At 60.1% G+C, this 25,521-nt stretch overlaps 1 protein-coding gene across 15 annotated transcripts in view; it reads left to right on the forward strand.

Moving 5' to 3' along the window:
- The first annotated feature begins 2,089 nt into the window (after positions 1-2,089).
- The window catches only part of ADGRB2 (adhesion G protein-coupled receptor B2), a 36,513-nt gene continuing 13,081 nt past the window's right edge, over positions 2,090-25,521 (forward strand). For 4 of the 15 annotated variants that reach the window (XM_047873381.1, XM_047873388.1, XM_047873387.1 and 1 more), the window contains exons 1-10: positions 2,090-2,288; positions 9,217-10,027; positions 21,033-21,116; positions 21,372-21,536; positions 22,732-22,896; positions 23,522-23,686; positions 23,770-23,937; positions 24,015-24,116; positions 24,275-24,381; positions 25,175-25,369. In XM_047873381.1, the coding sequence (XP_047729337.1) occupies positions 9,232-10,027; positions 21,033-21,116; positions 21,372-21,536; positions 22,732-22,896; positions 23,522-23,686; positions 23,770-23,937; positions 24,015-24,116; positions 24,275-24,381; positions 25,175-25,369 (1,947 nt within the window). In that variant the 5' untranslated portion in view covers positions 2,090-2,288; positions 9,217-9,231. Of the gene's footprint in view, positions 2,289-4,845; positions 4,885-5,223; positions 5,246-5,461; positions 5,494-8,788; positions 9,047-9,216; positions 10,028-21,032; positions 21,117-21,371; positions 21,537-22,731; positions 22,897-23,521; positions 23,687-23,769; positions 23,938-24,014; positions 24,117-24,274; positions 24,382-25,174; positions 25,370-25,521 lie in introns of those variants that run through there. The other 11 variants (XM_047873391.1, XM_047873392.1, XM_047873393.1 and 8 more) reach the window with 9 other exon arrangements.

Genomic DNA, 25,521 nt, shown 5'->3' on the forward strand with positions numbered 1-25,521 from the left:
GTACAGGGTCCTGGGAGCTTCTGAGGACCTGTCCTTTTAGCTTTGTGCATACCTCATATCCGACCACTCACTCACTCTCTCCACCTTTGCTCACCTCCTTAAGGCATCCACTTTGGCCACGCCATTGCCCTTCGAAATGCCCCACGTAGGGAGACCTGGGATCTCCCGCTGCCCTTGGGGTGGCTCTTGACACGCTCTGTAGATGGCAAGTTCTGCCTGGCTTGGCTTTCACAGTAGCGGCCGAGTCTCCAAACCCAGAGACCTAGGGTGTTTGAGAGTGCCCGGCAAGAACCCAGGAGCCCTGCCTGCCAGTGCTAAGTGTAAGGCATAGGCCTCCCTGGGCTCCCGCTGGGAAAGGAAAGGTGCCAGCCTCCTCCCTGTCTCACACAGCCTCATAAATTCCCTTAAGGTGACGGGTGAGATTCCTTCATCGCCCCTTATTACCTCCTTCCATTAAAGTCGATAATCTCTCACAATCACTCACAACAAATGTCATCGAGACTGCTGGAGGGGGGAGAGAGAGACGGAGGGAGAGATCAGGGGCTTTTCTCTCTGCCTCTTCCTGGCAGGACGTTCCTGGGGGACGAGGCGTCTTCTTGTCCTAGTCCTCAGGGTGACACAACTCAAGGGGCTTCAGTGGAGAGGTGGGGTTGGGGTTGGACGGACTGGGGACTTCCTTGCCTCCCAGGCTCAGCCCCCTCCTGGCCAGGGCACCTTTAAAAAGTAGGGTTCCTGAAACCATCCAAATGCTCCCTGCAAAGCTGCCCCCTGCTGGCTCCTCCTCTGACCAGAGCCATCTGATTAACCTACTTGTCTCTGGCCGAAGTGGCATGTCCCCGGTCTGCCCACCTTCCTGGTGGCAACATGCCCAGGCCACAAAACCACCAGACCAGGGCCCTGAGCCATGGGCATCTCCCTGGGAACCACCTTCACCATGTGGGCTCTGGCCCCACCCAACTGCACAGTGCCAGGATGGGGAGGGGGCAGGTCTGTACATTCCGGCTGCTTCTACACAAACAGATGCAACATGGGGGCGCCCCTGGCACAGGAAAAGGCACTTGTGGGAATAGACAGGCGCTCAGGAAAACATGTAACACACTGCACACGTGTAGCATCCCCGTGCCTAGGGACATGCAACATTGCAGTTCACACTAGAGTATGCACCAAACATGCCACACTGCAGCGTACATGTGTGGCTCCTACATACAGGTGACCCACAGCACTCAGCACATATGTGGCACTTATAAGCTTGCACACATACAGCATCTCTACACACAGGAACAAGCAACATGCATTCAAGACCTGAACACATGTTAACACGCTGTGTATGTGTGTAGCAACTGCATGCACGGAGCCAGGCAACATTGCAGTGCACACGTAGGGCACCTGTGTGCATAAGCATATGCAAAGTTCAGCGCACAGGAGTGGCACCTGCATGCACAGGGATATGCGATTTGCAATGCATACGGGGGAGGGTGGGGCAAATGTTTCAGCCCCCAGGGCCCCAGAGACCCCGGCTGCGAGAGCTGCCTCCGGCCCGGGGGATCTCTGGAGGGGCGTCGCGGATCGCCGCATCCTGCGGTCCAGGAGGCCGCGGGCGGGGCGGGGGCTTACCCGGGGCTTCTCCCGCGCCGGCGCCTGGGGCACAGGGCGGGGAGGAGGAGGGTGCGCTCGGCTCGGCTGGCGCTGCTCCCCCTTTAACAGGAGGCGGCGCGCGTCGCCCCCGCCCCCCGCCCCTTCTCCCGCGGCTCCTCGCGCCCGGCCTGGCGCGCGCCCCCTCCCGGGCCCAGCCCGCGCAGGCGCCGCGTCCCGCCTCGGCCGTCACTCGGCCCGGCGCGCTCTGCGGGCAGCGGCCGGAACGGCCGGAGGAACCGGGTTCGGCGGCGGCGGCGGCGGCGGCGGCAGTGACGGCGGCGGCGGCGCTCTGAGACCGAGGATGCGGCGCCGGCTTTTGGAGCCCGGGGCTGCGGCCGCCACCCGCGAATAGGAGGCGGCGCGCGGCGCGGGCGGTGCTCGGGGCGGGGGAGCGGGGAGCGGGGGGGGGGGGGCGGCGCGGCGAGGAGGCGGCGGCAGGAGCCCGCGCCCGGCCCGGCGCCCGCCCGCCCCGCGCTGCTCCGCGGCGCCTTTTCTGCACCCGCGGCTCCGCGGAGCGGGAGCCTCGGCCCTCCGCGCCGCTGCCGCGAGCTGCCCCGCGCCCGGCCAGGCCCCCGCCTTAGGGATGGCAAACTTGCGCCCCGTGGCTGCCTCCGCCAGCGCCGGTCCCCGCTCCTGCTGCTGACGGCGCCCAGGTGAGTGTTCGGTCCCAGACCCTGACCCGGCCCCGCACCGAGAACCTCCCGGCGCGGTCCCGAGTTTCCGCACCGGTCCGGACTCGGGGCGCTCCCCTAGCTCATCTCGGTCGAATCTTCCCCCTCCCGAACTGTGTTCGTTCAGCATCTACCCATTCCTGTCTCTTTGGGAACTTCGAAGCCTGGGGCCGAGGCCCCCTTCATCGCTGGTGAGTCCCTTTTCCACCCCCATCCCCTTCCCCATTTCTGCTAAAGCCCTCCCCCACAATCCTGACCCAGACCTTACCCCCATTGCTGTCTCGAGTCTCTCCGTATCTTAGCCTGGATCCTGGCAGTGCGCCCCCCACCTTGATTAGAGCCCCTTTCTCCAACCTGCAGCTCGACTGTGTCTTCCACCTTAATCCACCCCCCCCCCCACACCTCGGCTGGATGCCGGACCCTGCTCCTCCACTCACTTCATTTCTGCCCAGAGTCCTACCCGTCCCTATCCCTGTCTGCCCACAGTTACTGCCTTTCCCCGCGCCAGTACCCCGACCATGCTTCCCTTCTTATTTCTGTCCCGATTGCCTCCTCCCCCATATCTACCCGGAGTCTCTCTATCCCTCGCCAGTCTCTGCTGCAAGTCTCCTCCCCCTCACCCAGGACTTGGGGCCGTGTCCCCGTGTCTGATCTGAGCCCCCTCCTCTCCGGCGGGGATCTCGGCTGGCCCTGCATCCCTGACTCCCGTGTCCATCTTTGGTCAGAGTCTGTCCATCCCCCATCCCTCTCTTCCCACCCCTGGGGCATAGAGCCGGGCACCACACGCACCCTCCTGCAGCCCTGGGGGCTGGCGTGTTGGGGCGGCGGTGGGGGGGGGGCGGGTTGTAGGTTGTGAAGTTGGCGGCCACTCCCGCAGTCAGCTCGGTCCAAGGGAAGTCCTCTGCGCCGCGGCGGGTGCAGAGCGGGCGAAGGGTCTGGTGCCCGCGGGGGGAGGGGCTCCCGGGCCAGAGATACTGCCCGCCTGCCCGCCTCGCCAGCTGCCGGCCGGGCCCCTGGGCGTCCTCTGGCGCCCCCTGCCCGCAGCACTGGACCCGCCGCTCCTTTTCCTCCCGCGGGTAACCCCAGGTTTCCGCAGCCGGAGCAGCAGCGGTGGCTGCGGGACTGGCAGTGGGAAGTCCCTGGGGAAGAGGAGGTTGGCGGGCGAGGCCGGGTGCCCCCTCGTGCTAGCCTTGCGGGAACAGTCCTAGTTGTCAGGCCATATGCTCTGGGGGTGGGGTGGGGTAGGGTGGGGTGGGGTGGAGGGCTCATCCCAGCGGTAATTCCGGAGCCCTTTGATCTATCAGGGACAGACTAGGAAGACTAGCCCCTGGATTTGAGATGGTCTGGATGGGTTTGTTTGGGCTAGGGCGGGTGTCCCCAGAGAGCCTCTGTGTACCCCATGGCAGTCTCCACTAGGTGAAGGGTGGGGGCAAAGGTGGGCTTGGTCTACTTTGGGCATGGTGTAGACGGTGGGGGAGAGTCCACCTGGCCCTGGGGCAGAACAGGCACCTGGGGAGTGTCTCCCTCACTGCCACAGGGGTCAGTATGGATTCTGTACTGGGTATGCCCTGATGGTGGTGGTGGTGAGGCTTGAGGGAGGGTCTTCCCTGGACCAAGATTGACAGATTTTCTCTCCTCTTCTCTTCTCTTCTCTTCTCTTCTCTTCTCTTCTCTTCTCCCTTCCCCCATCACTCTTCAGAAAGGGATAGGTCTAGTCTGGGGTGGCTGTGTGTGGTAGGCATTTCTGTGTCCCCAAATAAGTTTCCAGCTGGTCTCTGCCCTCTTCTCTCCCTCCCAACCCCCAGGTAATGGAGCTGAGTAAGTAGTTAGTAACTCAGCTTTTGGTCAGATGACCTGGGTTCAAAAGATGTATGACCTGGGCAGGCTACATAACCCTTCTGAGCCTCAGTTGGCCCCCTATAAAATGGGTCAGTGATAAATGCCTCGTATAGTTTCTGGGAGAATGAAATTAGATTGTATAGAGTGTCTGGCATCTAGTGGTGCTCAACAATGATTGGCTTATTGGGCGCTCGCCTTCAAGGCCAAGGTCAGGCCCCTTGCCACTCTACTATTCCCTGAGGAGAAGTGCAGAACAGGTTCTAGTGACTTCATTCTATCCCCCAGGATAATAAAGCCAGAAAACACCTTTAGCTCCCCAGAGTGGGTCCAGGGAGCCTGTGACTATCAGTCTCTTCCCTCCCTCACCCATCTTTCACCATCCCACTGGACTGCTCTGGGATCAGCTCTGGCCAGAGGGGCATCAGTGAAAGCCAGGCCAAGGTCTCTGAGGTCCTGGCTCCAGTGTGGAGACTGGGGAGGTAGGAAAAATGCAGGGAAGAAACCCAGGTCAAGGTCCCCAAAGGCAGGCTTGCCTAATGGGGGGGGGGGGGGAGGGCACGTGGGAAATCAGCCACAGAGGAGAACATGGTGCACAGAGGAGCCTCTTACCTCTCCCCAGGAGGTCAGACGCCATCCAGGACAGTTAGTGCTTCAGATTAGAGTTAGGGGGCGACCCAGGCTGAGGGCCCAAGAGTTTGAAGAAACCTGGCTTTGGCGTGAGTGGCTTGGTGAAGGGCAGGTAAGAGGGAGAGAAGAGAGAGGGCTTGAATCCACGGCGTTCTGCTGGGCCGGAAGTCCTCTGGGCAGTGTGGCTGGGCCTGGGTCCCACCGGGGAGTGGCAGCCTCTCAGCCTCCAGTCTGCCCGGGTAGCCCTGACATTGGGGAACAAAAGCTTTCGGTTCCTGTAGCAACGGCGGCTCCAGCTGCTGCAAAGTTCCGGGGAGGCGGGCGGAGGGCGGCTGAGTCACCGCCCCCTCCCCCGCCGCCCTCGAGGCACCGCCCCCACCCCCACCCCGGTCTCCCTTCTCTTGGTGGGCGGAAGGCCCCCTCCCCAGACCGAAAGGCCCTTGAGAAAGAGGAGGAGTGGCCGGCTCCGCCAGGTGGAGAAGGCGGGGCCGCACTGGGGGAGGGGGGGGGGAACCCCTCTCCCCTCGGTCCTGCCCACCAGCTCCAGAGGTTGGATGGAAATGTGCGCCCTCCTGGGTACCAGAGCTCCGGGAGAGGGGTCCTTGGGGACCCTGCCAGCCGGCCAGTGCAGGGGCAGGGGACCCGAAGGCCCCGAGTGGGGGGTCCCCGCCCGCGTGTCGGCCTGGGCTCGGCCCGGCAGCGAGGGCCCGGGAGGCGGAGGGTGAGTGACGGGCGGGCGAATTGGAGCTGCCAGGTGGATAAACGCGACCGACGTGCGCACTGCTGCGCCCCCTCCCCCACCCGCCGCCCCTCCCCCGACCGCGGCCCTGGGCTCCGAGCGCCCGGTCACCCAGCGTCGCGCTGCTCCCAGCCGGCAGGGCGCAAGGGGGTCGATCCCCGGGATCCCCGAGACCCAGGCCTTGCCCTGAGGTGCCCCCCGCCCCCCTCCCCCCTTAGCCCCAGTCTTTTCCCTTACAGCTGCTGCGAAAGCCTCCTATTCCCTCATTAGTGCAGAAGGGAAGCCCGAGGCTGAGCAGGCCTGCGGGGTCTGGGAGGAAGAGGGTCTCAGTGTGCTAGGACACAGGGTGGGTGGCATTCTCAAGTTTGCTGGCGGGCGGCAGGCATGCGGTGGAGGTAGCTGGAGGAGGGGGTCCCTAAGACTGAGATTATGCCAATGGGCAACTCACCCATCTCAGCCCAGTGAGGTCCTGAGGGAGGAGGCTCTTAGATTATCCTCTCCATTAACCTCCTGACGCGGGAAGTTCTTCCTCAGAGCTGAGCTCCATACCTATCGTCTCTAGCTCTTGTGCACGTACGTGATCTTGCTGTTTGGCTTTGGAGGTGGCCAAGCCATTCACATGGCTCAACCCAAAGGGCCTTCCCAGAGATAGCGGTCGAGCTCAGCAGGAAAGCCGGGAGAGTTTGTGAGGTTCCGTGGGAGGGGGGAAGGGAAGGTGTGCATACCCTGTCTGTGCCAGGCTCTGTGCTGGGAACTCACTGGGACGCTGAACAAGAAAGTGTGTGTAATCCTGGGGGCAGGGATCATGGTCTCCATTCCACAGAGCGGGGAACTTGCCACCGTTCAGGGAGGTTGAACATGGCTAATAACCGCTTCGGCTGCCTGGGAGGCAAGGATCCTTCCAGGTCCCCTCCCACGAGAGGGTCTCTCTGACTTGGAATTGGGCTTTTTGCCTTATTTTGTGGATGTGGAGTGAGATTTAAAAAGGGCCCCCAAAGGTCTTAATGTCACAGCAGGAACCACGAGGGTAATACATACCCAGGGTGAAATTCCCAAGTTGGTGTGAAGGGGCTGTCTGGAGGAGGGGGCTTGGTCAGGGTTTAGAGGTGGCTCAATTCTGGAGAAGCCAGGCTGTGGCTCTGAGGATGTGGACCTAGTGCTTCTTGATGGATTGGTGCTATGGAGGAGGGAGGAGCTGAGGCCCAGGAGGTGGGGTTGGGGGGGGGGGGGTGGTCTGAGCCCCCAGCTTCAGGAACACACAAAGGAGGGAACAGCAAGTCAGACCCCACCTGCCACTTAGCTGTCATATGCTAAGCCTCAAAGAACCAAATGCCTGTGTATATTCACACTAGAGAGTATATTTCCATCTCTCTCCATGTGTACGAGTGTCTGGCTCTTTTATACCTTGTACACGTGAGTGCCTGTACCCTAGTGTGCACGTGAATTCACTCATCTGTGGCTTCACTGATCTGTGTGCATGCTGAATGCCTGTGAACACCTGTCTATACATGCATCTGTGCATACATGCTTTTGTGTGCACGTCGCACGGCACAGCAATGTTCAAGCTTGTGTGTGTGTGTGTGTGTGTGTGTGTGTGTGTGTGTGTTCCTCACCTTGCTCTAAGTGGGGGAGGTGAGGCCAGTTATAATGAGCCCCCACCTCCCCTCTGCTGAGCTACAGCTATGGCCTGAATTTTGCAGCCTGCTTAAAAATAATTGGGGGCAGCGGGGGGATTGGATGTCAGTCATCATCAGCCACTGGCTTCGCTGGTGCCGCAGCAGGCTGGGCGGGCTGAACAGTTTGGGACAGGCATGATGTGGGGGCGGGGGAGGCCAGGGGTCTTGTGTCCCTTTTGCAGTTCTGGCAGGAGCAGTGGAGACACAGCCTGTTCTGACTTTTGTTGGATAACTCCAGGCGGGTCTTTGGGGGAGGGTGGGGCCGCTCCTCCCCAATAAATGAGCCTGCCTGGAGCTTGAGCCCCCACCCCTCCTTCCCCCTATGTCTGGGGAGGGGCAAGTGCGGGATCTGGGGGAGTGAAGAGTTCCATGGTTGCTGCACAGAGGCTGGAATTCTGGGGTTCTAATTCCTGCCCTCTCACCACCCCCACCTCCAACCACTATTGAGGCTCCTAAAAAGCTAAGGGGAAATCTGTGCCTGGGGAGCAGCTACGTCTTGGGAAAATCTAGCCACACCTGTGAGTTATCCTATGTTTGTGATTCAGTTCCCAGAGCCAATGGCTTCTCCATTGGGCGTGCAGCCTGAGCAAGGAAGGGGACAGAGCAAGAGGCTATTGGTGGATGAGAGGGAACCCCAGGCTGGGGCCTCAGGTCCCGGGCTCCAGTCCCAGCTGGACCACTCTGTGTGATCTTGAGCAGGTTGCCTTCCTTCTTGGAGCCTCATCCTTTCTCCTTTAATGTGGAGCAACCGGGCTCTAGGGGCCCATCTAGTGCTGTGAGCTATGCTGCCGGCATGGAGGAGGGAGGCAGCATGGACCACTTAGGGGGCAGGGCCGGGAGCAGGGTTGAGCCAGCCCAGGTGCCAGGCTCTGGTTTCCAGACAGCGCTGTGGACAGGCTGTGGGCAGTGGCTCTGTCCTGGCTTGGTGGGTGGGAAGGCACCTGCAGGTGCCCTGCCCGCCAGCTTCTGTCCACTCGGCCCTGACCGCCCTGAGTGTCTGTCGGGGCATGGCCTGGGTCCTGGTTGCCTGCCCACGCATGGAAAGTACATTCATACCTGCTGAATTTTGCAGCCTGCTGGCAATTTGGTTTAGTGTATGTAGCACTTTGCGGGGAGGGAGAAATCAGTAAACTCTGGTCTCCACTCCTGAGATGAGTGAGCTAGCCCTGGGGAGACAGCAGGGAATAGAGGTGATGATTGGGGGGCATGGGCTTTCAGGAAAGGGCTGTGGGAGCTGAGAGCTGGGCGATGGCTTGGTGGCCTCCGGAGGTGGGGTGGGGGGGGGGCAGGTAGCAGACCCTGAGCCAGGCCTTGGAGGATAACCCATGGCAGGAAGGGAAAAGGGGTTAAGGGGAATACTGCACCCATTTTGCAGATACCTCTCCCCTTGTTTCCACCAGGAAATCCACAGCAGTGATACTCATGACGCTCATAGTTGTGATGCCCTCCATGGGCATGGCTTGGGTTGTGCGCAGTCCCTGGCACCCCAGTGGTAACTCCTCCCCTTTCTCTCCCACTCAGCAAAGCAAGTGAGTGAGAACGACATTGTTCTGGGAATAACCTTGAATTGCTCTGATTTATAAAAAAGCAAATCGTTGTCAAACACTGCTCCTTTGACAATTACCGCTGGATTATGCGTGACATGGCTCACAACTGATCACGATACGCTGCGACTGAGAGCAACAGTTCTGGAGAATTTAAGTTGGGTGGTGGGGATGAGGCGAGATCCAAGTGTCAGGCCAAGATGCCGGTGGCTGATGAGATTGACTGAGGAATCATAGGATAACAGAGGCAACAACTGATGTTTCTTAAGGGCTTACAGACTCCCAGACACTCTCCCACGTGCCTTCATTTTACAGGTAAGGCGACTGAGGCTCCGAGAGGTCACGTCCCTTGTCTAAGATCACACAGGTGGACTTGGGCGACTCCAGAGCCTTAACCGCCAGGCCCTCTCCTGCAGCTTGCCACAGGAGACTCAGAGCCCACGCTGGCAGCCCCTGGGGCTGCTGACCACTGTCTCTCTCCACAGGGCAAGGGACATAGGATGACCCCAGCCTGTCCCCTCTTACTATCTGTGATTCTGTCCCTGCGCCTGGCCGCCGCCTTCGACCCTGCCCCCAGCGCCTGCTCCGCCCTGGCCTCGGGCGTGCTCTACGGGGCCTTCTCACTGCAGGACCTCTTTCCTACCATCGCCTCAGGCTGCTCCTGGACCCTGGAGAACCCTGACCCCACCAAGTACTCCCTCTACCTGCGCTTCAACCGCCAGGAGCAGGTGTGCGCCCACTTTGCCCCCCGTCTGCTGCCCCTGGACCACTACCTGGTCAACTTTACCTGCCTGCGGCCTAGCCCAGAGGAAGCCGTGGCCCAGGCGGAGGCAGAGGCGGGGCGGCCAGAAGAGGAGGAGGAGGCAGCGGGGCTGGAACTGTGTGGCGGCTCGGGCCCCTTTACCTTCCTGCACTTCGACAAGAACTTCGTGCAGCTGTGCCTGTCGGCAGAGCCCTCGGAGGCCCCGCGCTTGCTGGCGCCCGCTGCCCTGGCCTTCCGCTTCGTCGAGGTCTTGCTCATCAACAACAACAACTCCAGCCAGTTCACCTGTGGCGTGCTGTGCCGCTGGAGTGAGGAGTGCGGCCGCACTGCTGGCAGGGCCTGTGGCTTCGCCCAGCCAGGCTGCAGCTGCCCCGGGGAGGCGGGGGCTGGTTCGGCCACCACCGCGCCTCCGGGCCCGCCTGCTGCCCACACCCTGTCCAATGCCCTGGTGCCTGGGGGCCCGGCCCCACCTGCTGAGGCCGATTTGCATTCAGGGAGCAGCAATGACCTGTTCACAACTGAGATGAGATATGGTGAGTCAGAGCAGGGCCCTGGTGGGGTGGGCGTGCCCAGGGCTGAGGGTACGCTCTGGTCCCTGTCTTGGCAGATTCTCAGGCCATTTGCGTAGTTCTTCGCCCGTGTCCCCTCTGTGTCCAGCCTTCTCCGGGTGCTGGGGTCCCCGAAATGGATTGGGGTTAGACCCCACTAACCCCAAACTCTTGTTTGTAGTCTGGGTAGGTGAATGGGGGGCAGAGATGAGACAATGCAGTGTGGTGAACCCAGGGAGAGGACCCTCCCACTAGGCAATCAAGGAAGGCTTCCTGAAGGAAGTGATATAGGCGCAAGCCGAGATCTGAAGGACACGTGGAAGCCAGCCAAGCCAAAGAAGTGGTGAGGGCGCTCCGGGCAGAGGGAGCAGTGCGTGCCAAGTCGACAAGTTTGCCTGGAGGCTGGAGAGTAGGCAGGGAGCAGGGACATGTTCCTGCCCACACGGGTTGGCGATTTCTGGCAGTGGCCCCAGGGTCAGGGCAGAGGGAGGTGCAGAAGAATGTGCCTGGGTGAAGAGGACTGGGCTTCGAGGCTGCCTTGGAGGGCTGGGCTGGCTCCGCTCCCAGCATCCCCTGTCTCCCCCTCTGGGCCCATGTCTTCTGGGACCGAGGCTGCCACAGCTGCTAGAGCTTCCTGCTGACTGGGCAAAAGCTCTGCGAGCCCTTGAGCCCTGCCTGCTCCCGCTCCCACCCCGGCTCCCTCACCACAGCCACTTTCTGCCGACCCTCCTTCCTGCAGCTACAAAGCCCCCAGGCCCTCATCTGGATCCTGTGTGCCCGCCGAACAGTGCCGGGCCAGTGACTGGCCAGGGGGTGGGGGTGGGAGGGAGGCAGAGCTGGGATCTGGTCCCCAGCTCTGGGACTAAAAGGGAGTTCCCTTCCCTCTCCTGGCCTCAGTTTCCCCATTTGGGATAACAGGTGCTGGCCTCCCATCATGAGGATGTCACGCAGGGATGGAAGTCAGAAGAGCCATGGAGATCGGCCTGAGAGGATTTACAGGGACACAGGGGGTCTTGTGTGAGGGCTGCTAGGAGTATTGGAGGAGTATGATCTGTCCCCACCCCTGCTTTGAAGGCTAGAGCCCGGGAGTTGAGCACTGCCTTTGACTATTATCACCTTGAGTGGATCCCATCTTTTTGGCGTCAGTTTCTTCATCTGTAAAATGGGGAGATATCTCTGAGTTAATTAGAGGGCCAGTTATCATGACAGTGGCCTCTCCCAATGCAGTGGGGAGGCACTTCTCAACCTCCCCTGTGAGACATCTGGCACCGTGCCTATCCGTGGCAAGTGCCCAGTGGCCTTGCTCTGGCCTCTCCCCCTGGCCAGCTTGGCCTCTAACATCGGTCGATGAAGCCGTCCGAGTGACAGCCAGGCCGTGGGCAGGTTACAGGCCCTGGAGGCTGGCCTGGGATTTAGTGCCTGCAGGAAGAAATTGAATTTCGCTTCTTTGTCGAACATTGGCGGAGAGTGCCAGGCGTATATCAGGAGGTTTATGACTCTTCCTGCCTGGCGGCCACTGCCCGTCACTCTGTGGGGGCCTCCCCCATCGCGCTCAGCAGAGGGCAGGCTCTTTTGTCTGGCTTTCCCTGCGGTCCATTGGCCCAGTGGTCTCCAGTGGACGGAGCAAGGCTCTGCCCTCATGGGCGGGCACCATCTGGGCAGGCTGCCATGTGGAGCACAGAGCCAGGAGCAGCCAGCTGGGCTTGGTGAAGCCGGAAACAGGAGTTGGTTGGTAGTCGGGAGTGACTTTGGGGGTCAGAGAGGGCTGGTGATGGGAAGGCCACCATTGTCCCCATCATCACAGCCTCTGCGGGGGCCTCTGGGACTGAGCATGGGTGGAGATTGGGTGCTGACTGTCCCTGGGCATGAGGCCTAGTATTATCTCTGAGCTGGGAGTCCCAGGCTCCCAGCTGTTCCACACCTGACCTCTGCTCATGCTCCTTGTCCTGCTTGGCATGTTTTCAGGCTGCTCCATGGGGTTGCCTGCAGGGAGGGCCCTTGTGGGGAGTTACAGGGGGTGATGTGACATTGGTCATCCTAAGTGATCTTGTCCAGCACACTGGTGCCCAGAGCCCCTTCCTCTCCCCTGGCAGGCAAGAGGCTTTTACTTTTCCTCTCTGCCATCTCCTTCCTTCTGCCCAGTCTCTTAGGGGCAAGAGACAGTGGGCGTATGTCTCAATTTGTTCCACGTGGCAGTGGGCATCTGAGGGACAGGGCACTGTCAGGACTCAGGGCCCTTTGTGCCTGGTTGGCAGGACCCCCTCCTCCCCACTGGGCCAGCTGGACACATGTACCAGCTGTGGGAGAACCGGCTCACATGTGGAACTGCCAGATTGAGAACGAGATTGGTGGGCAAGGCGGTGAACAGGAAGAGTAAGACCCTCGTCCTAGCCCCTCTGCCAGGCCCTGTGGCAGGGGAGCTGTGTTCCCCTTCTCTGGGACACTCTGCATAGAATCAATCGAAGGCAAGGCCAGGTGGAGTGGGACTGGGTCCATGCTGGAAGAGTGGCACTGGGGGACAGTGCCTGGGTGGAGTGCCTGGGCCCGCCTCAGAGCCCAGTGCGTTTGACAAGAGGGTACAGGCGCCTGTTAATTTCACGCAAACTGCCTTTGATAGATCTCTTGTTATTTTTGGTGAGTTGAGCCATAAATTTGTGCCATCTTGCTGCCGCAATCTGTTAAGTGGGGAGAGAGGAAGAAAGGGAAGGCAGGCAGGAAGGAGCCCAGCGGATGCTGGCTGAGGCCGGGGTGGGGGGCAGGGAGCAGGAATCGCGGTGAAGACGTGGTGCTGCCACCCTGCGTTTCCTGCCTGCTGACCCCTCCCCGGTCCTGACGAGACACTGGCCAGTGGGGATGGCTGTGCAGACTGACACCTGGGGGAACCTCCTCTCTCCTCTCCCGCACTCCCTGCCTTCCTCAGAGGTGCTGTCCCATCCTTGGCTGGCTGGCTGCTGCTCACCCACCTCCCCACCACCCAGGCCCCATTCCGGAGGCCAGAGTTCAAATCCCCACTCTGCCACTGCTGCTGGGTGACTTGGACGATGGGCTGCCCCACGGGGGCCTCGGGGCCTCCAGTAATCTGTGCATCACTTCCCAGATCCAGCCCCCATACTCTCCATCGTGGCACAGACTCTTCAGCCTGGCATTCCAGACCCAGCTGCCACCTGCTATTCAGCCTTCCCTCTAATTCCATCCTACCCTTGACCAGGGCTTCTCACTGGCCCCTGAGCCCCTGCTTTCTGGACTCCCTGCTTTTGCTTGGGCCTTTCCCTCACCTGGAATGCCCTTTGGCCTTGGTTTTCCACAACTTCCCATTTTTCCCAGGGCTGCTCAACCCGTTTCCTCTAGGAAGCTCCTTGTACCTGCCCAACCTAGTCCTAGATTGGTCATTCTCCTCCCGGTGCTCAGGCCCTGCTGTCCTCTTTCGGCCAGCCTGGTCCGCTGGTGGGAAGTGCAACCTTACCTGTCTGTTTGGTGCTCAGACACCGGGGAGGCCAGGCCTCTCTCATGGTGGCAGGAGGGGGCACCTCACACATTCAGTACATTTCCTAGAAGGTCCTTCCAGCCGAGATCTGTGCTTCTGGAGCTCTGTGTGCTCTGTCACAGAATGGGGAGTGGGACCCAGTTTCCCCCAGATATCTCAGCAGGGACTGAGTCCCCACCCACCCATCACACACATCTCCGCGTCTTTATTGGAGCGGAGTTTGTGCCGGGCCTTGGGTTGGCTCTGGGTGAATGAGATCCCAGGTGCACCAGATGTACCTCCTGCCCTCTGATCGGGGAGAGCGACCACTAGGTATACAGTGGTGGTCAAAGCCACAGGCTGAAGTTTCCCGGCCCTGGATTCAATTCCCAGCCCCACCACTGACTAAGCTCTGCGACCGTGGGCAGGTTTCTTCACCTGCCATTTCATTACCTGTAAAGTCGGGATAGTTGGGCTATTCACAGAGTGATGATAAAGATGAAACAAGAGAATATAGGTCAGTGCTTAGTACAGTGCCTGACACATGGTAAATCCCTAATAAATAGCTGCGTGTTGTCATAATTTAGTGCCATAGGTTTGATGTACCTGGGCCAGATGTCAAGGGAGGAGGAAGAGTGCGGGGTTCAACCGCAGAGGGGTGGGAAGGCAGTCTAAAGAAGGTGATTCTGAGTTGGGTTTTGAGGAGTGAATAGGAATTCACTACCCATGGAATTTTTGTTTACATCGAATCACTTCTAAAATTTAATACATTAGGAAGAAATTTCACATCCTACCTGGAAAAAGAGTATCATTTATCTGAAGCAAAAGATAACAGAAGAAATAGCCCCAGTGAAAACAAAGCGATGTTAGCAAATTCTAGCGAGACGTTCGTCCTTCTTGTCGATTTGTTAGAAAGAGAAATGAGCACGTGCTGGCGGTGTGTGAAAGTCTCAGACTACACGGAGACTTTATCTTGCATGCATTTGCAAGGATTAAAAGTAAGGCCACCATATAATTTATCATCTAAACTGGGACATTTTTGAGGTTTTTAAAGCAGAGGAAGGGGTCCTATTAATTATGTCATGGCAGCAGGCACAAACCCGGTGACCCCGGGCATATTGGCAGGAAGTCACCCTAATTAAAAGAGACCTAGGGGCGCCTGGGTGGCGCAGTCGGTTAAGCATCCGGCTTCAGCCAGGTCACGATCTCGCGGTCCGTGAGTTCGAGCCCCGCGTCGGGCTCTGGGCTGATGGCCCGGAGCCTGGAGCCTGTTTCCGATTCTGTGTCTCCCTCTCTCTCTGCCCCTCGCCCGTTCATGCTCTGTCTCTCTCTGTCCCAAAAATAAATAAACGAAAAAAAAAAAAAAGAGACCTAGAAGGGGTAACTGCCCCAGTCCATGATGCAGGGTTTTTTAAGGGCACATTGGTGAGCCACCCCAACTCATTTCCTGCTGCACGCTTTGGGAAACCTGGCAGGAGGAAGCAGCCTGTGCTAGGACATGGAAGTGTGAGCCCCGGTGGTGGGAGATGGGCCCAAGGTTCTGACTGCCATCCCCAGACACTGGGACCCCCGCCTCCATTGACCAAAGGCCTCAAGCCAGCAAGAAGTTGGGTATCGTGGGGGAGGTGGGATGAGTCAGTTGTGGTCCCCGCTCTCGAGGAGCTCCTGGCTGTGTGGGGGGAGGTGGCAGGGACCCAGCTAGCTCTGTCGAGAGGCTGGGCAGATAGGCCAGCAGCTCGGGGGAGGGAGTCATTGGGGGGGAACTGGCATTCTGGCTGAGTATCTGGTCTCACAGGGATACCCAGTTGCATTGGACTGCAGAGGTAGAGCTTGGAATTTTCAAAAGCCATCTCTCTCTCTGCCCCTGCCCTCCCTCTCCCCCCACCCCGGTTTTTTTTTTTTTTTTAAGGCACTGTAGGGTTCATGAAGCACTGCTGGGGGTGGGAAGCCATGGAGGGACATGACAGAACCATGTTTCAAGGGGATCTGTTGGTGCCTACTCAGGGCTCCAGGGCCAGCTTCAGGGAGGATGTAGAGAGCCCTGGGAGGGCTGGCTGCTTTGTAAATCTGCACTGCTCTCCCCGTGGAAGTGATGATTATCGTGGTTATTTTTAACATATTCATGACAAAAGAGGCTGAGGGGGCTGGACTGTGTGGAGTCTGGGGGGCAGGGTCTGCAGAGCATGTTGGAGCAGGTGCCTACCGTCCTGCTCAGATGGCAGAGAGCCCCTGTGCCCACCCAGCCTGCCGGTGCAAGGGGGGAACAAGAGTGGCCCCTGGGTGATTGGGGTGGAGGAACCCTCAGGGATATCTGGCCCATGTCTGCTGAATGCCTGTCTTGTGTCTGGCTGCTCAGAGCTGGGCCCTCTGTGCAAGAGGAGTGAGGGAGATTGATACCCTCCCTTAGTGCCCACAAGAGGGATGAGCCTAGGTTACTCTCAGCCGCAGTGGAAGACAATCTAGGGTCTCAGCCACAGGAGAAGGGGCCAGCATACCAAAACCCCTGTGTGGTCAGCCTGGGAAGGCTTCCTGGAGGAGGCAGTATTTGACACGTAGAAGATTTTGGCCGATGGAGGTAGAGGAGGGCATTGCAAGGGGGAGGGAACACCAGTCTCAGGGAGGAAAGCAGGTGGATAACAAGAGAGGGAGCAGTCCCTTTGCACAGAGAGCTTATTGTATTCCAGGCGGTCCATATCTCTTGTTTCATTTAATTCTGAACCTGTGGTAGGACGTGTCCTCTTTATTTTCAGTTGAAGATTTTTAAGCTCAGAGAGGTGAGGCGACTTGCCCAAGGGCACACAGCAAGACTGGCAGAATTGAGAATCAGATCTGCTTCTGTCTCTGGTTCTCTAATCCATGTCCTTCCCACCGGTCCACATGACCTTGCAGTGTGCTTGGCTGCCTGGTGGGGAGAGGAAAACACGACTGGACAGGGCATCAGAGGCCGGCACATGCCAGGCTCAGAGGCTTACACTGGTAGCAGTGGGGAGCCACTGAAGGTTCCTCAGCAGGGGAGTTCGTGCGCTTTGCACTGGGCTCCCAGAGGATCACTTTGGAGGCTGCAGGAGAGAATCAGGCTCACCTGGGGGGGGGGGGCAGTGGGGAGTGGATGTGCGAAGGAACAATAAGAAGGTGGCGTGAAAACAGGATAACAGTAGCAAGTGTGAGGGGCTTTGGCGGGATGAGGGAGTGACTCAGGGTCCTATGGGAATTAAGAAAGCCATCTCTCAGGAGGCTCCAACTGCATTTTGTTAGAGCCAGCGCAGCTCAGTAGAAAGAGCACGGGCTCCAGAGGAGTCAGGCAAGCCTAGCTTCGAATGCCACGCATCCTGTCTCCAGCGTGCGACCCTGGAGCCTCCTTCCTCATCAGTAACATGGGAGAACCCATCCTCGTTAGGATTAAACGAGGTGCACGGTGACTGGCAATAGGGGGTTGTGTAGTGAGTGTTACCTCATTCAAAACAAAACGGAACAGTGAGGAGGTCCTCAGGGGTAGAGCAGGGTAGCGTGTCCTGGGGAAGCGGGTCCGTCCACACCAGGGCGGGCTCGCAGGTGGGAAGGCCTATAGATTGCAGAACTTGTGAGGATCCGGGTCCTACAAGCTGCCTTTTCCTGGACCCCTTCTTGTCCTGTTGGCTCAGCTGCCTCTTAGACTCCCCCAGCTGTGGGCCCAGAGCTGGCTGTGGCCTGCCTCATGGCATATGCTGAGCTGAAACATTGTTTGAGTGGGTGACCCCCCTGGTGTTCCTCCCTTTCGGGTAGAACTAGCTTTCACACGTGGGGGAAACAGACTGCCAGCCTCCCTTCTGAGGGAAGTGGGGTGGGGGCACAAGGGAGGGCAGTCAGTGCAGGCCCCTGCTGGGTAGCCTCAGGCTTGTTCCCTCCCCTCTCTGGCCCAGCCCGGGAGGCCGGCCGGGAGAGGGACTCAAGAGCTGGGCCTGGGACACGTTCTGATTTTCAAATAGGGTGGATCCTAGAAACCACCTCCATCACCTCTGGTTGTGTCGTGGGGGCTGGCCCGCAAAGCGCTGGTGCACGGTTTGTAGAGGATGTGGGGACCACGGGAAGCAGCGAGGGGGTCAGACTGCTGTCTCGCATGTCCGTGTTTCCTGACCTTACCGGACGCCAGGCTGGTGGATGCCACAGACACGATGATGGTCAAGACGCCAAAGCAGGAACCGGATGACGGGATCCTCAGCTGGATTTGTGATAGGTCGAACAGCATCTGCAGAATGTTTATTAAGAAATGGGTGTCAGGCCCGGGGCTGCTGTAAGGTGGAGGGCTGCTGGGCAGAGCCGCTACTCAGGATGACAAGTGCTAATTCCCAGTGACCCCCGTGGGGTGGCAGGGAAAGCTAGGACCAGTGTGTTCATTGCTGTTTGCTGGTGTTCCTCTGGGCCGGTGTTCACTGGGGTCGGGGAGATGGCGTGCACAGCCTGCCTTCAAAGGGCCAATGGGCGCGGGGAGGTTCAGATGGTCGGAAGATGGCATCCTCTGGGACGACGGGGCACACAGAGGAGGGGACAGCCACTTCTGCCTGAGGAGTGGGGGATGAGGAAGACCCCCCAAATGAGAAGCCATGTGAGGTGGATTTTGAAAATCGGGTAGGAGTTTCCCAGGTGAAGGAGGTGATGAACCAGCAGGTGGAGATTCGAGAAGAAGGGGTAATCTTGTCTTAGGCGTGCTGAATTTGAGGGCCCCTCGTCAGCAGACCTGTCCAGAAGGCAGGAGGCCACCCAGGAGTGAAGCCCCGAGTGGGGCGCTGGGGGTAATGACTCTGGAGCAGCCACAGAGGGGCTACTTGAACCTTGGGGAGGGGAGTGTGGCGCGAAGCGTGGAGGCCCGATAGGGGAAGGGGCAGGAAGACAGACCAGTCAAGGAGACTGGGACAGAGGAGCCAGACAGGTAGGAGGAAACCTGGAGAGCCAGGGAGGGGAGTGTTTCAAGGTAGGAACAGTCAGCAGGGCCCCGTGCTACCCAGGGGTCAAGTGGGACAAAGCTGCAGAGTGTCCGTAGGATTTAGTGATAAGGAGGGCGTTGATGACTTTGTCGAGAATGGTTTCAGCAGTAAGATGTGGTCAGAAGCCAGACTGCAGTGGATTACCAGGCGAGGTGACATTTGAGCCAGGATGTGAGTGGCAGGTGAGAAACTAGAGTGCCAGCTGTGGACCACTTAGTGCTGGGGAGGAGGAGGCTGAGGGCAGTGGCTGGAGGAGGAAGGAGGCTCAAAGAGGGGCTCCCCCCAGAATGGAGGTCCATTCTTGGGCTGCCGTGAAAAGACAGTGCCGACCAAATGCTGAGCCAGAGGGTTAACGGATGGCTCAAATGGAGCCCTCCTGGAAGTGGCAGGGGGCAGGGGGGAGTAGATGCAGGGCTGGGCCTGGGAGTAGATGCAGGGAATTTGCGAGTTGGAGGGGTGGGGCAAGAAGTGTGTGTGTGGGGGGGGATCCCACGCTGCTTTCTTTATAGAGGAGCTCATTGCAGAGAGAGAGGGGGGCAGAGATGAGCTCAAGGAGAGAGGTCAAGGTCTGGCACAGCCAGCCAAGGTGGGGAGTGGGGAAGGCGGGGAGCCGGGGAGTGCTGCCGAGAAGCCCCGGGCGCCCAGCGGATACGCAGCCCTGAGTCTGTAGTGGTGCCAGTTGGCACAGCTGTGGATTTCTTCAGCAGCCTGGGGGTGGGCGTGGAGAAGGCGGCTTGTCACAAGGCTCCGGGGCTGGGGACTGGCTGAGCGGGTGGGGTGGAGGGCTGGGTGAGGGGATTCGGGAGTCGGCAGGCACGGCACCAGCACCTTCTCTGCGGTCCCGATAGAGTCAGGGACCTGACAGAGGCAGATGCTATTTGAAGGGAGGCCCAGGGGCCTGAAGGGTGGCAGGGGAGGGTGGGGAAGAGGTGCAGGTTGTGAGGGGAGGGGGGATGGTAAAAGTAAACCCACAGTTCCTGCCTTCTGAGCACTCACCACATGCCAAGCAGGGTGCCAAGGGCTTCGTGGCCTCCTGTCGGGGAGTCCGAGAGTCAGCCCTCAAGGTAGGGGGTGTTCGAGTCTTGTTCTACAGAGGCGAAAACAGGGGCAGAGAGGCAAAGACACTTGCCCAAGGTCACACAGCTGGTCAGTGGCCGTGTCCCAGTTGGGATCCAGGATTGTTGGACTCCAGCGCTCTCCTGGGGATCCAGGTTTGCGAGACGGTGGAGAAATTTGGGGGAGAACGTAGATTGAGCTCTGGGACCAGTGGTCGCAGTGGAGGGAAGGGCCCCGGAGTTGATGAGACCATAAGCTAGGCTGAGTGGCACTTCGGGGCCCCCTGTCTGGCGGGTTTGCTCCAGGTGGCCGTCTTCATGCCTGGTCAGAAAGCGGTTTCTCTTGGACGGACGCAGAGACCGGACTGGGCAGCAGGGGGCAGGAAGAGCACAGTCCTCTCCGGTTCCTTCAAACCCAGAGTGCCTGCTAGGTGCTGACCTGGCTTATCAGAAATAGGAGAGGGCCTGGGGCGGGGGGTGGGCGTGGGGGAGAGCAGTCCCTTCTAGTCCGGGGACAGCATGGGCTGAGCCGTGTCCCAGAGGCTATTCCCACCTGCCCAGCAGTCCCTCCACAGGCTGGGTCTTTCCCCTCACACTCGTGTCAGCCCCCATCTAGGCTACCCAGCCTGTGGGAGAGGGCCTGGCTGAGCTCATGTCTGAGCAGCTTTGGAGAATGGGCGTTCCCCACCCCTCCTCCAGCACGGGTGGTGCTTCCAAGGCCTAGACCAGACACATAAATCAGAGTGATGAGCCGAGAGCCCGGTGGGGCTGGGGCCGCAGCAGCAGCAGCCTCTGGGAGCATCAGCTGCTCTCCCAGCTGCAGGGGCAGCGGAGACGAGGGTCTGCAGGTTGTAGGCACCCACCCTAGGCCCCTGGGTCTCAGAGGCACCTCATTCTGACCTCCAGGCCACAGTCTAGTGCTGCATGGGGAGCAGATTTCTGGACCTGAGACTCAGCCCCTGGCTTGGCATGAATCGTGTCCCAGAGGCAGGCCTGGGGGGTGGTCTGTTCATCAGCCTTAGGAGTCCGTCCTGTGAAGGCAAAGAGCCTGGGCTTCAGGCTCACCAAGCTGTGTGGCCTTGGACAAGTCACTTTTCCTCTCTGGTCCTCAGTGTCTTCATCTTTAAACACAGACGTTGGTCCCTACCTCCCAGAGGAGGATTAAAGGAGATAGGTATGGAGAGCATGTGGGCACAGAAGCCTCCCGGAGCTCGTTGATGTGAGCGGCCACTCCTCTTCAGTCTCCCCCAGGCTGGCTGAGGCAAGAGGAGGAAAAGGAAAAGACGGTTGTGAGGCCGTGGGCAAGTCCTGTGTGGCCTCCTGAGCCTCAGTTTCCTTATCTGTGAAATGGTGGTGGTGGGGCAGGGGCAAGGACTTGAGCCTCGCTCAGCATTGCCTGCAGTTGGTTCCAGGCCCTCAGGCTGAGGGCGAGCAAGGCTGCCCTCTCTGCGCCACTCTGGCAGGACAGAGCTGGCCTTGGCTGAGCCCCTGCCACCACCTCCGTGTTCCAGGTGAGGAGCCGGAAGAGGAACCGAAGGTGAAAACCCAGTGGCCAAGGTCTGCAGATGAGCCTGGGCTATACATGGCGCAGACAGGTAACCCGGGCCCGCCTCCCTTCCTCTGTGGCGGGGGCCCGACTGTGTGGCGTCTGGTGGCATGTGTGCTTGGCGTGTGCCCGTCTGTGTCTATGTCCTAGAGCTCAGTCACATCTCTGCCACGTGAGGCCTGCGGGCAGGGCTGGGTGGCCTCCTTAATAAGAGCCTGTCACTTGGGGTCAGGGTAGGAGGATCCCTATGAGGCTGAGTGCTTGGGAGGTGCCCCGTGCCGCCGACGCTGTCCCTCTCTCGTAGGCGACCCGGCGGCTGAGGAGTGGTCCCCGTGGAGCGTGTGTTCCCTGACGTGTGGGCAGGGTCTGCAGGTGCGGACCCGCTCCTGTGTGTCCTCCCCCTATGGGACCCTGTGCAGCGGGCCCCTGCGGGAGACCCGGCCCTGCAACAATTCAGCCACCTGCCCAGGTATGCCCACCCTCCCGCCTGGTCTGCCTGCAGGGTTAGGTCCTGCCTGGGACTCGGGCAGGTTCAGTTTCCAAAGATGGTTGGTTGCCTCCTTTTTTCATTCATCAAACTTGACTGTCCCCCACACTGTGCCTAGCCCCACGCAGGGCATTGGGGACACAGACGAATCAGACCAGGGCCCACAGCAGCGGGCTCGGTTCTGGGCCCACCACTCCCCTGTTGCCTACGTGCTGGTAATCAAGGCTCATCTTTTTACCCTCACCGCCCTCCGTATTCCCTTTGCTCTGGCCATACCAGCCCCTCTTGCAGTTTCCCACCTCCCTGCATTTGCTTATTCTTATCCTGTCCACCCGCCGCCCCTCCACCTTGGCTGTTACAATTCAGTCTGACCTTCAAGGTCTAAGACCAATGCCAATGCCACTTTTTTTTTTTCTTTTTTAAATGAAACCTTGCCTGACCGTCCCCTCCCTCCTCTGACTCCCCATCCCAGTCCCCAAAGAGCCTCCTCAGTCCAGCATGGAGTGTTGAGAATGTGCATGTGCCTGCCTGGGACAGGTGGTCCACCATGGTGGGGGGCCAGCTTCAGCCAGTCCTGCTCCTCGTGCCCTGAGAGAGTGAAGTGGTGCCTAGGCCATAACCAGCTCCTGGCTGTGGATTTAGAGCAAGGCTACATGGGAAGGGGTCTCGGTACCTGGGGGTGTGGCAAGAGCTTGCACAGGGCTGGGGCAAAGCTGTGTTCCAGAGTGTGAGCTCTCTGTGTCAGTGTCCATGTAGAGGTTCGTGTCTCTTTGTGTGTCCATGCGCTTGGGGTGGGGAGGGGCGCTTCTCCTGCCCCAGGCCTGCCATGTTGGATTCTTGCTTCGGGTCTGGGGATGGGGAGGGCTGAAGGGAGGGGGGATGGGCTGGGGCAAATCTTGAGTCCTTTCCTGGGCTTTCCCTGTGCTCCCAGGAGAGGAGGAGCCCTGGCTCCCCTCCCGGGTGGGTCCTAGTCTCCCTATCCTGGTGGCCACAGGAGGCATCCTGTGCCAGTTGGGACTAGACTCCTGTGTCTTCCCCCAAGGGGTGGAGTCCTGGGGCCCAGTGCAGAGCCAATGAGAAGCGGTAGCAGAGCTGCCGGAGCTCCTGATTGGTGGGCGGATGGGCAGTGGGCGGGGCCAGGGTGCCGCCCTGCCACCGGCCACGTGCTTCCTTGCAGTGCACGGCGTGTGGGAGGAGTGGGGGTCCTGGAGCCTGTGCTCCCGCAGCTGCGGGCGGGGGTCCCGGAGCCGGATGCGGACCTGCGTGCCCCCCCAGCACGGCGGCAAAGCCTGCGAGGGTCCCGAGCTGCAGACTAAGCTCTGCAGTATGGCGGCCTGCCCGGGTCAGTAGCGCCCGTGGGCTTCCAGGCGGGCGCTGCCCAGCCGGGTGGGGGTTGGGAGACCCAGGGGAGGTAGTCAGGTCCAGTGCCCTGACCCTGGGGGCCCACGAACTTTAACCAAGCGTGGGGGGGTGGGGGGACTGGCAAAGTGTACCTGCCGGCGTGGGAGGTGATGTGGCCCCGCCCAGACTTGGAGTTGGCACACTGCAGGGCCATCAAAAGAAGACTGCCCCTTCCCCTAAGCCCTGGGATACCCTTGCCGTCCATTGCCCTTGGGTGCTCATGGCCAGCTGGGCTGTGAGGGGACATAGATCTGGGCTTAAGCGTGGGCAAAAATCCAAAGGTGCCCCTGGGGCCCATTTCCCTAGCCAAAAGAGAGCATGTGCCACCTCGGGGCTGAGTGTGGAGAGGTATCCTGTGTTCCTGGAGCTGGTGGCAGGCAGGCAGGCCCAGGCCCAGGCACCACCTGCTCCCTACAGCCCCCCCTTCATCCACCCCTCTCCAGTGGGTCTGGCCTGGCTCAAGTCTGAATGCCTGGCAGGCTCTGCCATCTCCCTGCGGTGCTCTGCCCCCACGAGACCTCACACCTCTTGCTCAATGGCCACCCCTGCTTGTGTCTCCCATGCAGTGGAAGGCCAGTGGCTAGAATGGGGTCCCTGGGGCCCGTGTTCCACATCCTGTGCCAATGGGACCCAGCAGCGCAGCCGGAAGTGCAGTGTGGCGGGGCCGGCCTGGGCCACGTGTACGGGTGCCCTCACGGACACCCGCGAGTGCAGCAACCTTGAGTGCCCGGGTGAGTGCTCGGCACACGGGTGGCAGGTGGCAGCCCTGACCCTGGGGGCACTCGGGGCCGCTCACGCCCCGCTTCTCCTGCAGCCACAGATGGCAAGTGGGGGCCGTGGAACGCGTGGAGCCTGTGCTCCAAGACGTGTGACACGGGCTGGCAGCGCCGCTTCCGCATGTGCCAGGCCACGGGTGCGCAGGGCTACCCCTGCGAGGGCACTGGAGAGGAGGTGAAGCCTTGCAGCGAGAAGAGGTGTCCAGGTATCGGCGGCAGGACCCTGGGGGTTGAGGGACACGCCCGTGGGGACTGGCTGAGCCCCTCCACTGTCCCCCCGCAGCCTTCCATGAGATGTGCAGGGACGAGTACGTGATGCTGATGACGTGGAAGAAGGCGGCTGCTGGCGAGATCATCTACAACAAGTGCCCCCCCAACGCCTCAGGTGAGGGGGGGAGGTGGCTCTCCCCTCGGGCCCCACCCCTGCCATTCTTGCCGTCTCCGTTCCGGGCCGCCAGCCTGTGGGAGCCTCCAGCCTGAGGCGCGGAGTGAAGTGGATGAGAGCCGGGCCCCACACCCAGCCCGTGTCCTGTCTGCCTCCAGGGTCTGCCAGCCGCCGCTGTCTCCTCAGTGCCCAGGGCGTGGCATACTGGGGTCTGCCCAGCTTCGCCCGCTGCATCTCCCACGAGTACCGCTACCTGTACCTGTCAGTGAGTGTGCCCCGCTGGGCTGGGGCGACCCAGGATCTGTCCCAGACTCTGGGAGGGGGTGGGGGGAGCTCGTTTCTTGCTCTTGCCCATGTGCCTTGGCATACGTCTGCTGTGCCCACTTCTGCCTGGCCGCGCCTCTCTTTGTCTGGCAAGCTCCTATTCATACCTCAAGACCTGACTCTCAAGTGTCTCTCCTTATTCCTGGTGCCTATTTCTGTGCTCCTCTTGTCCCCTGAGCTTCCCAAAGTCATTAGGTGTTGTGGATGCTCATCGAGATGTCTGTGTCCTGTTAAGACTATGAGCTCCTTAAAGGCAGGGACAAAGTCGAATTGATTTCTGTGACCCCAGTGCCCCACCCAGGCAGGGCCTGTCATGGGGTAAGAATGTTGGCAGTGAACGTGGCCTGTGTTCGTCTGGCTGTAATTGGTACTTGCGTGTTTGCACTTGGAGCTTGTATTTTTAAGGGAGAGTGAGAGAGTGCGTTACGCTCCAGAGTGGGCATGACCCCTCTGGGATGGGGAGGTGCCTTGTCCCTGTGCCGTGCTTGTCATCTTTTATATGTACATCTGAGCACCTTCCTCCTCTAGCTGTTTCTATTTCAGTCTTTTTAAAGTATCTTTAGGTCTTTTTCTTGGACTCTGTCTCCTATGAGCCCCTTTGAGCATCTCTCTCTGACCTTTTCACCCTCCCTCTCCCTCTGGATGCAAGCAGAGGGTGGACTGGAGTGGGATGGGCCAGCGGCCGGTCCCAGCTCCTGACACTCTGGTGACAGCAGCCTGCCTGTCCCCTGCAGCTTCGGGAGCACCTGGCCAAGGGGCAGCGCATGCTGGCGGGCGAGGGCATGTCACAGGTCGTGCGCAGCCTGCAGGAGCTGCTGGCCCGGCGCACTTACTACAGTGGGGACCTGCTCTTCTCCGTGGACATTCTAAGGAATGTCACTGACACCTTCAAGAGGGCCACCTACGTGCCCTCGGCTGATGATGTGCAGGTACTGCCCTGCCCCGCCAGAAGGAAGGAGGGCACCCTAGACTGAAGCAGGAGGTTGGGCCCCTGTGGCAGAGTCTGCTGGGGGTAGCACCTGTGGCTCTGATGGGGAAGCTTCCGTCCCTGGGGCTGGAACCTCCTGACACCCACTGCTCT

This window comes from Prionailurus viverrinus, chromosome C1, assembly GCF_022837055.1.
Source record: "Prionailurus viverrinus isolate Anna chromosome C1, UM_Priviv_1.0, whole genome shotgun sequence".
Lineage (NCBI taxonomy): Eukaryota > Metazoa > Chordata > Mammalia > Carnivora > Felidae > Prionailurus > Prionailurus viverrinus.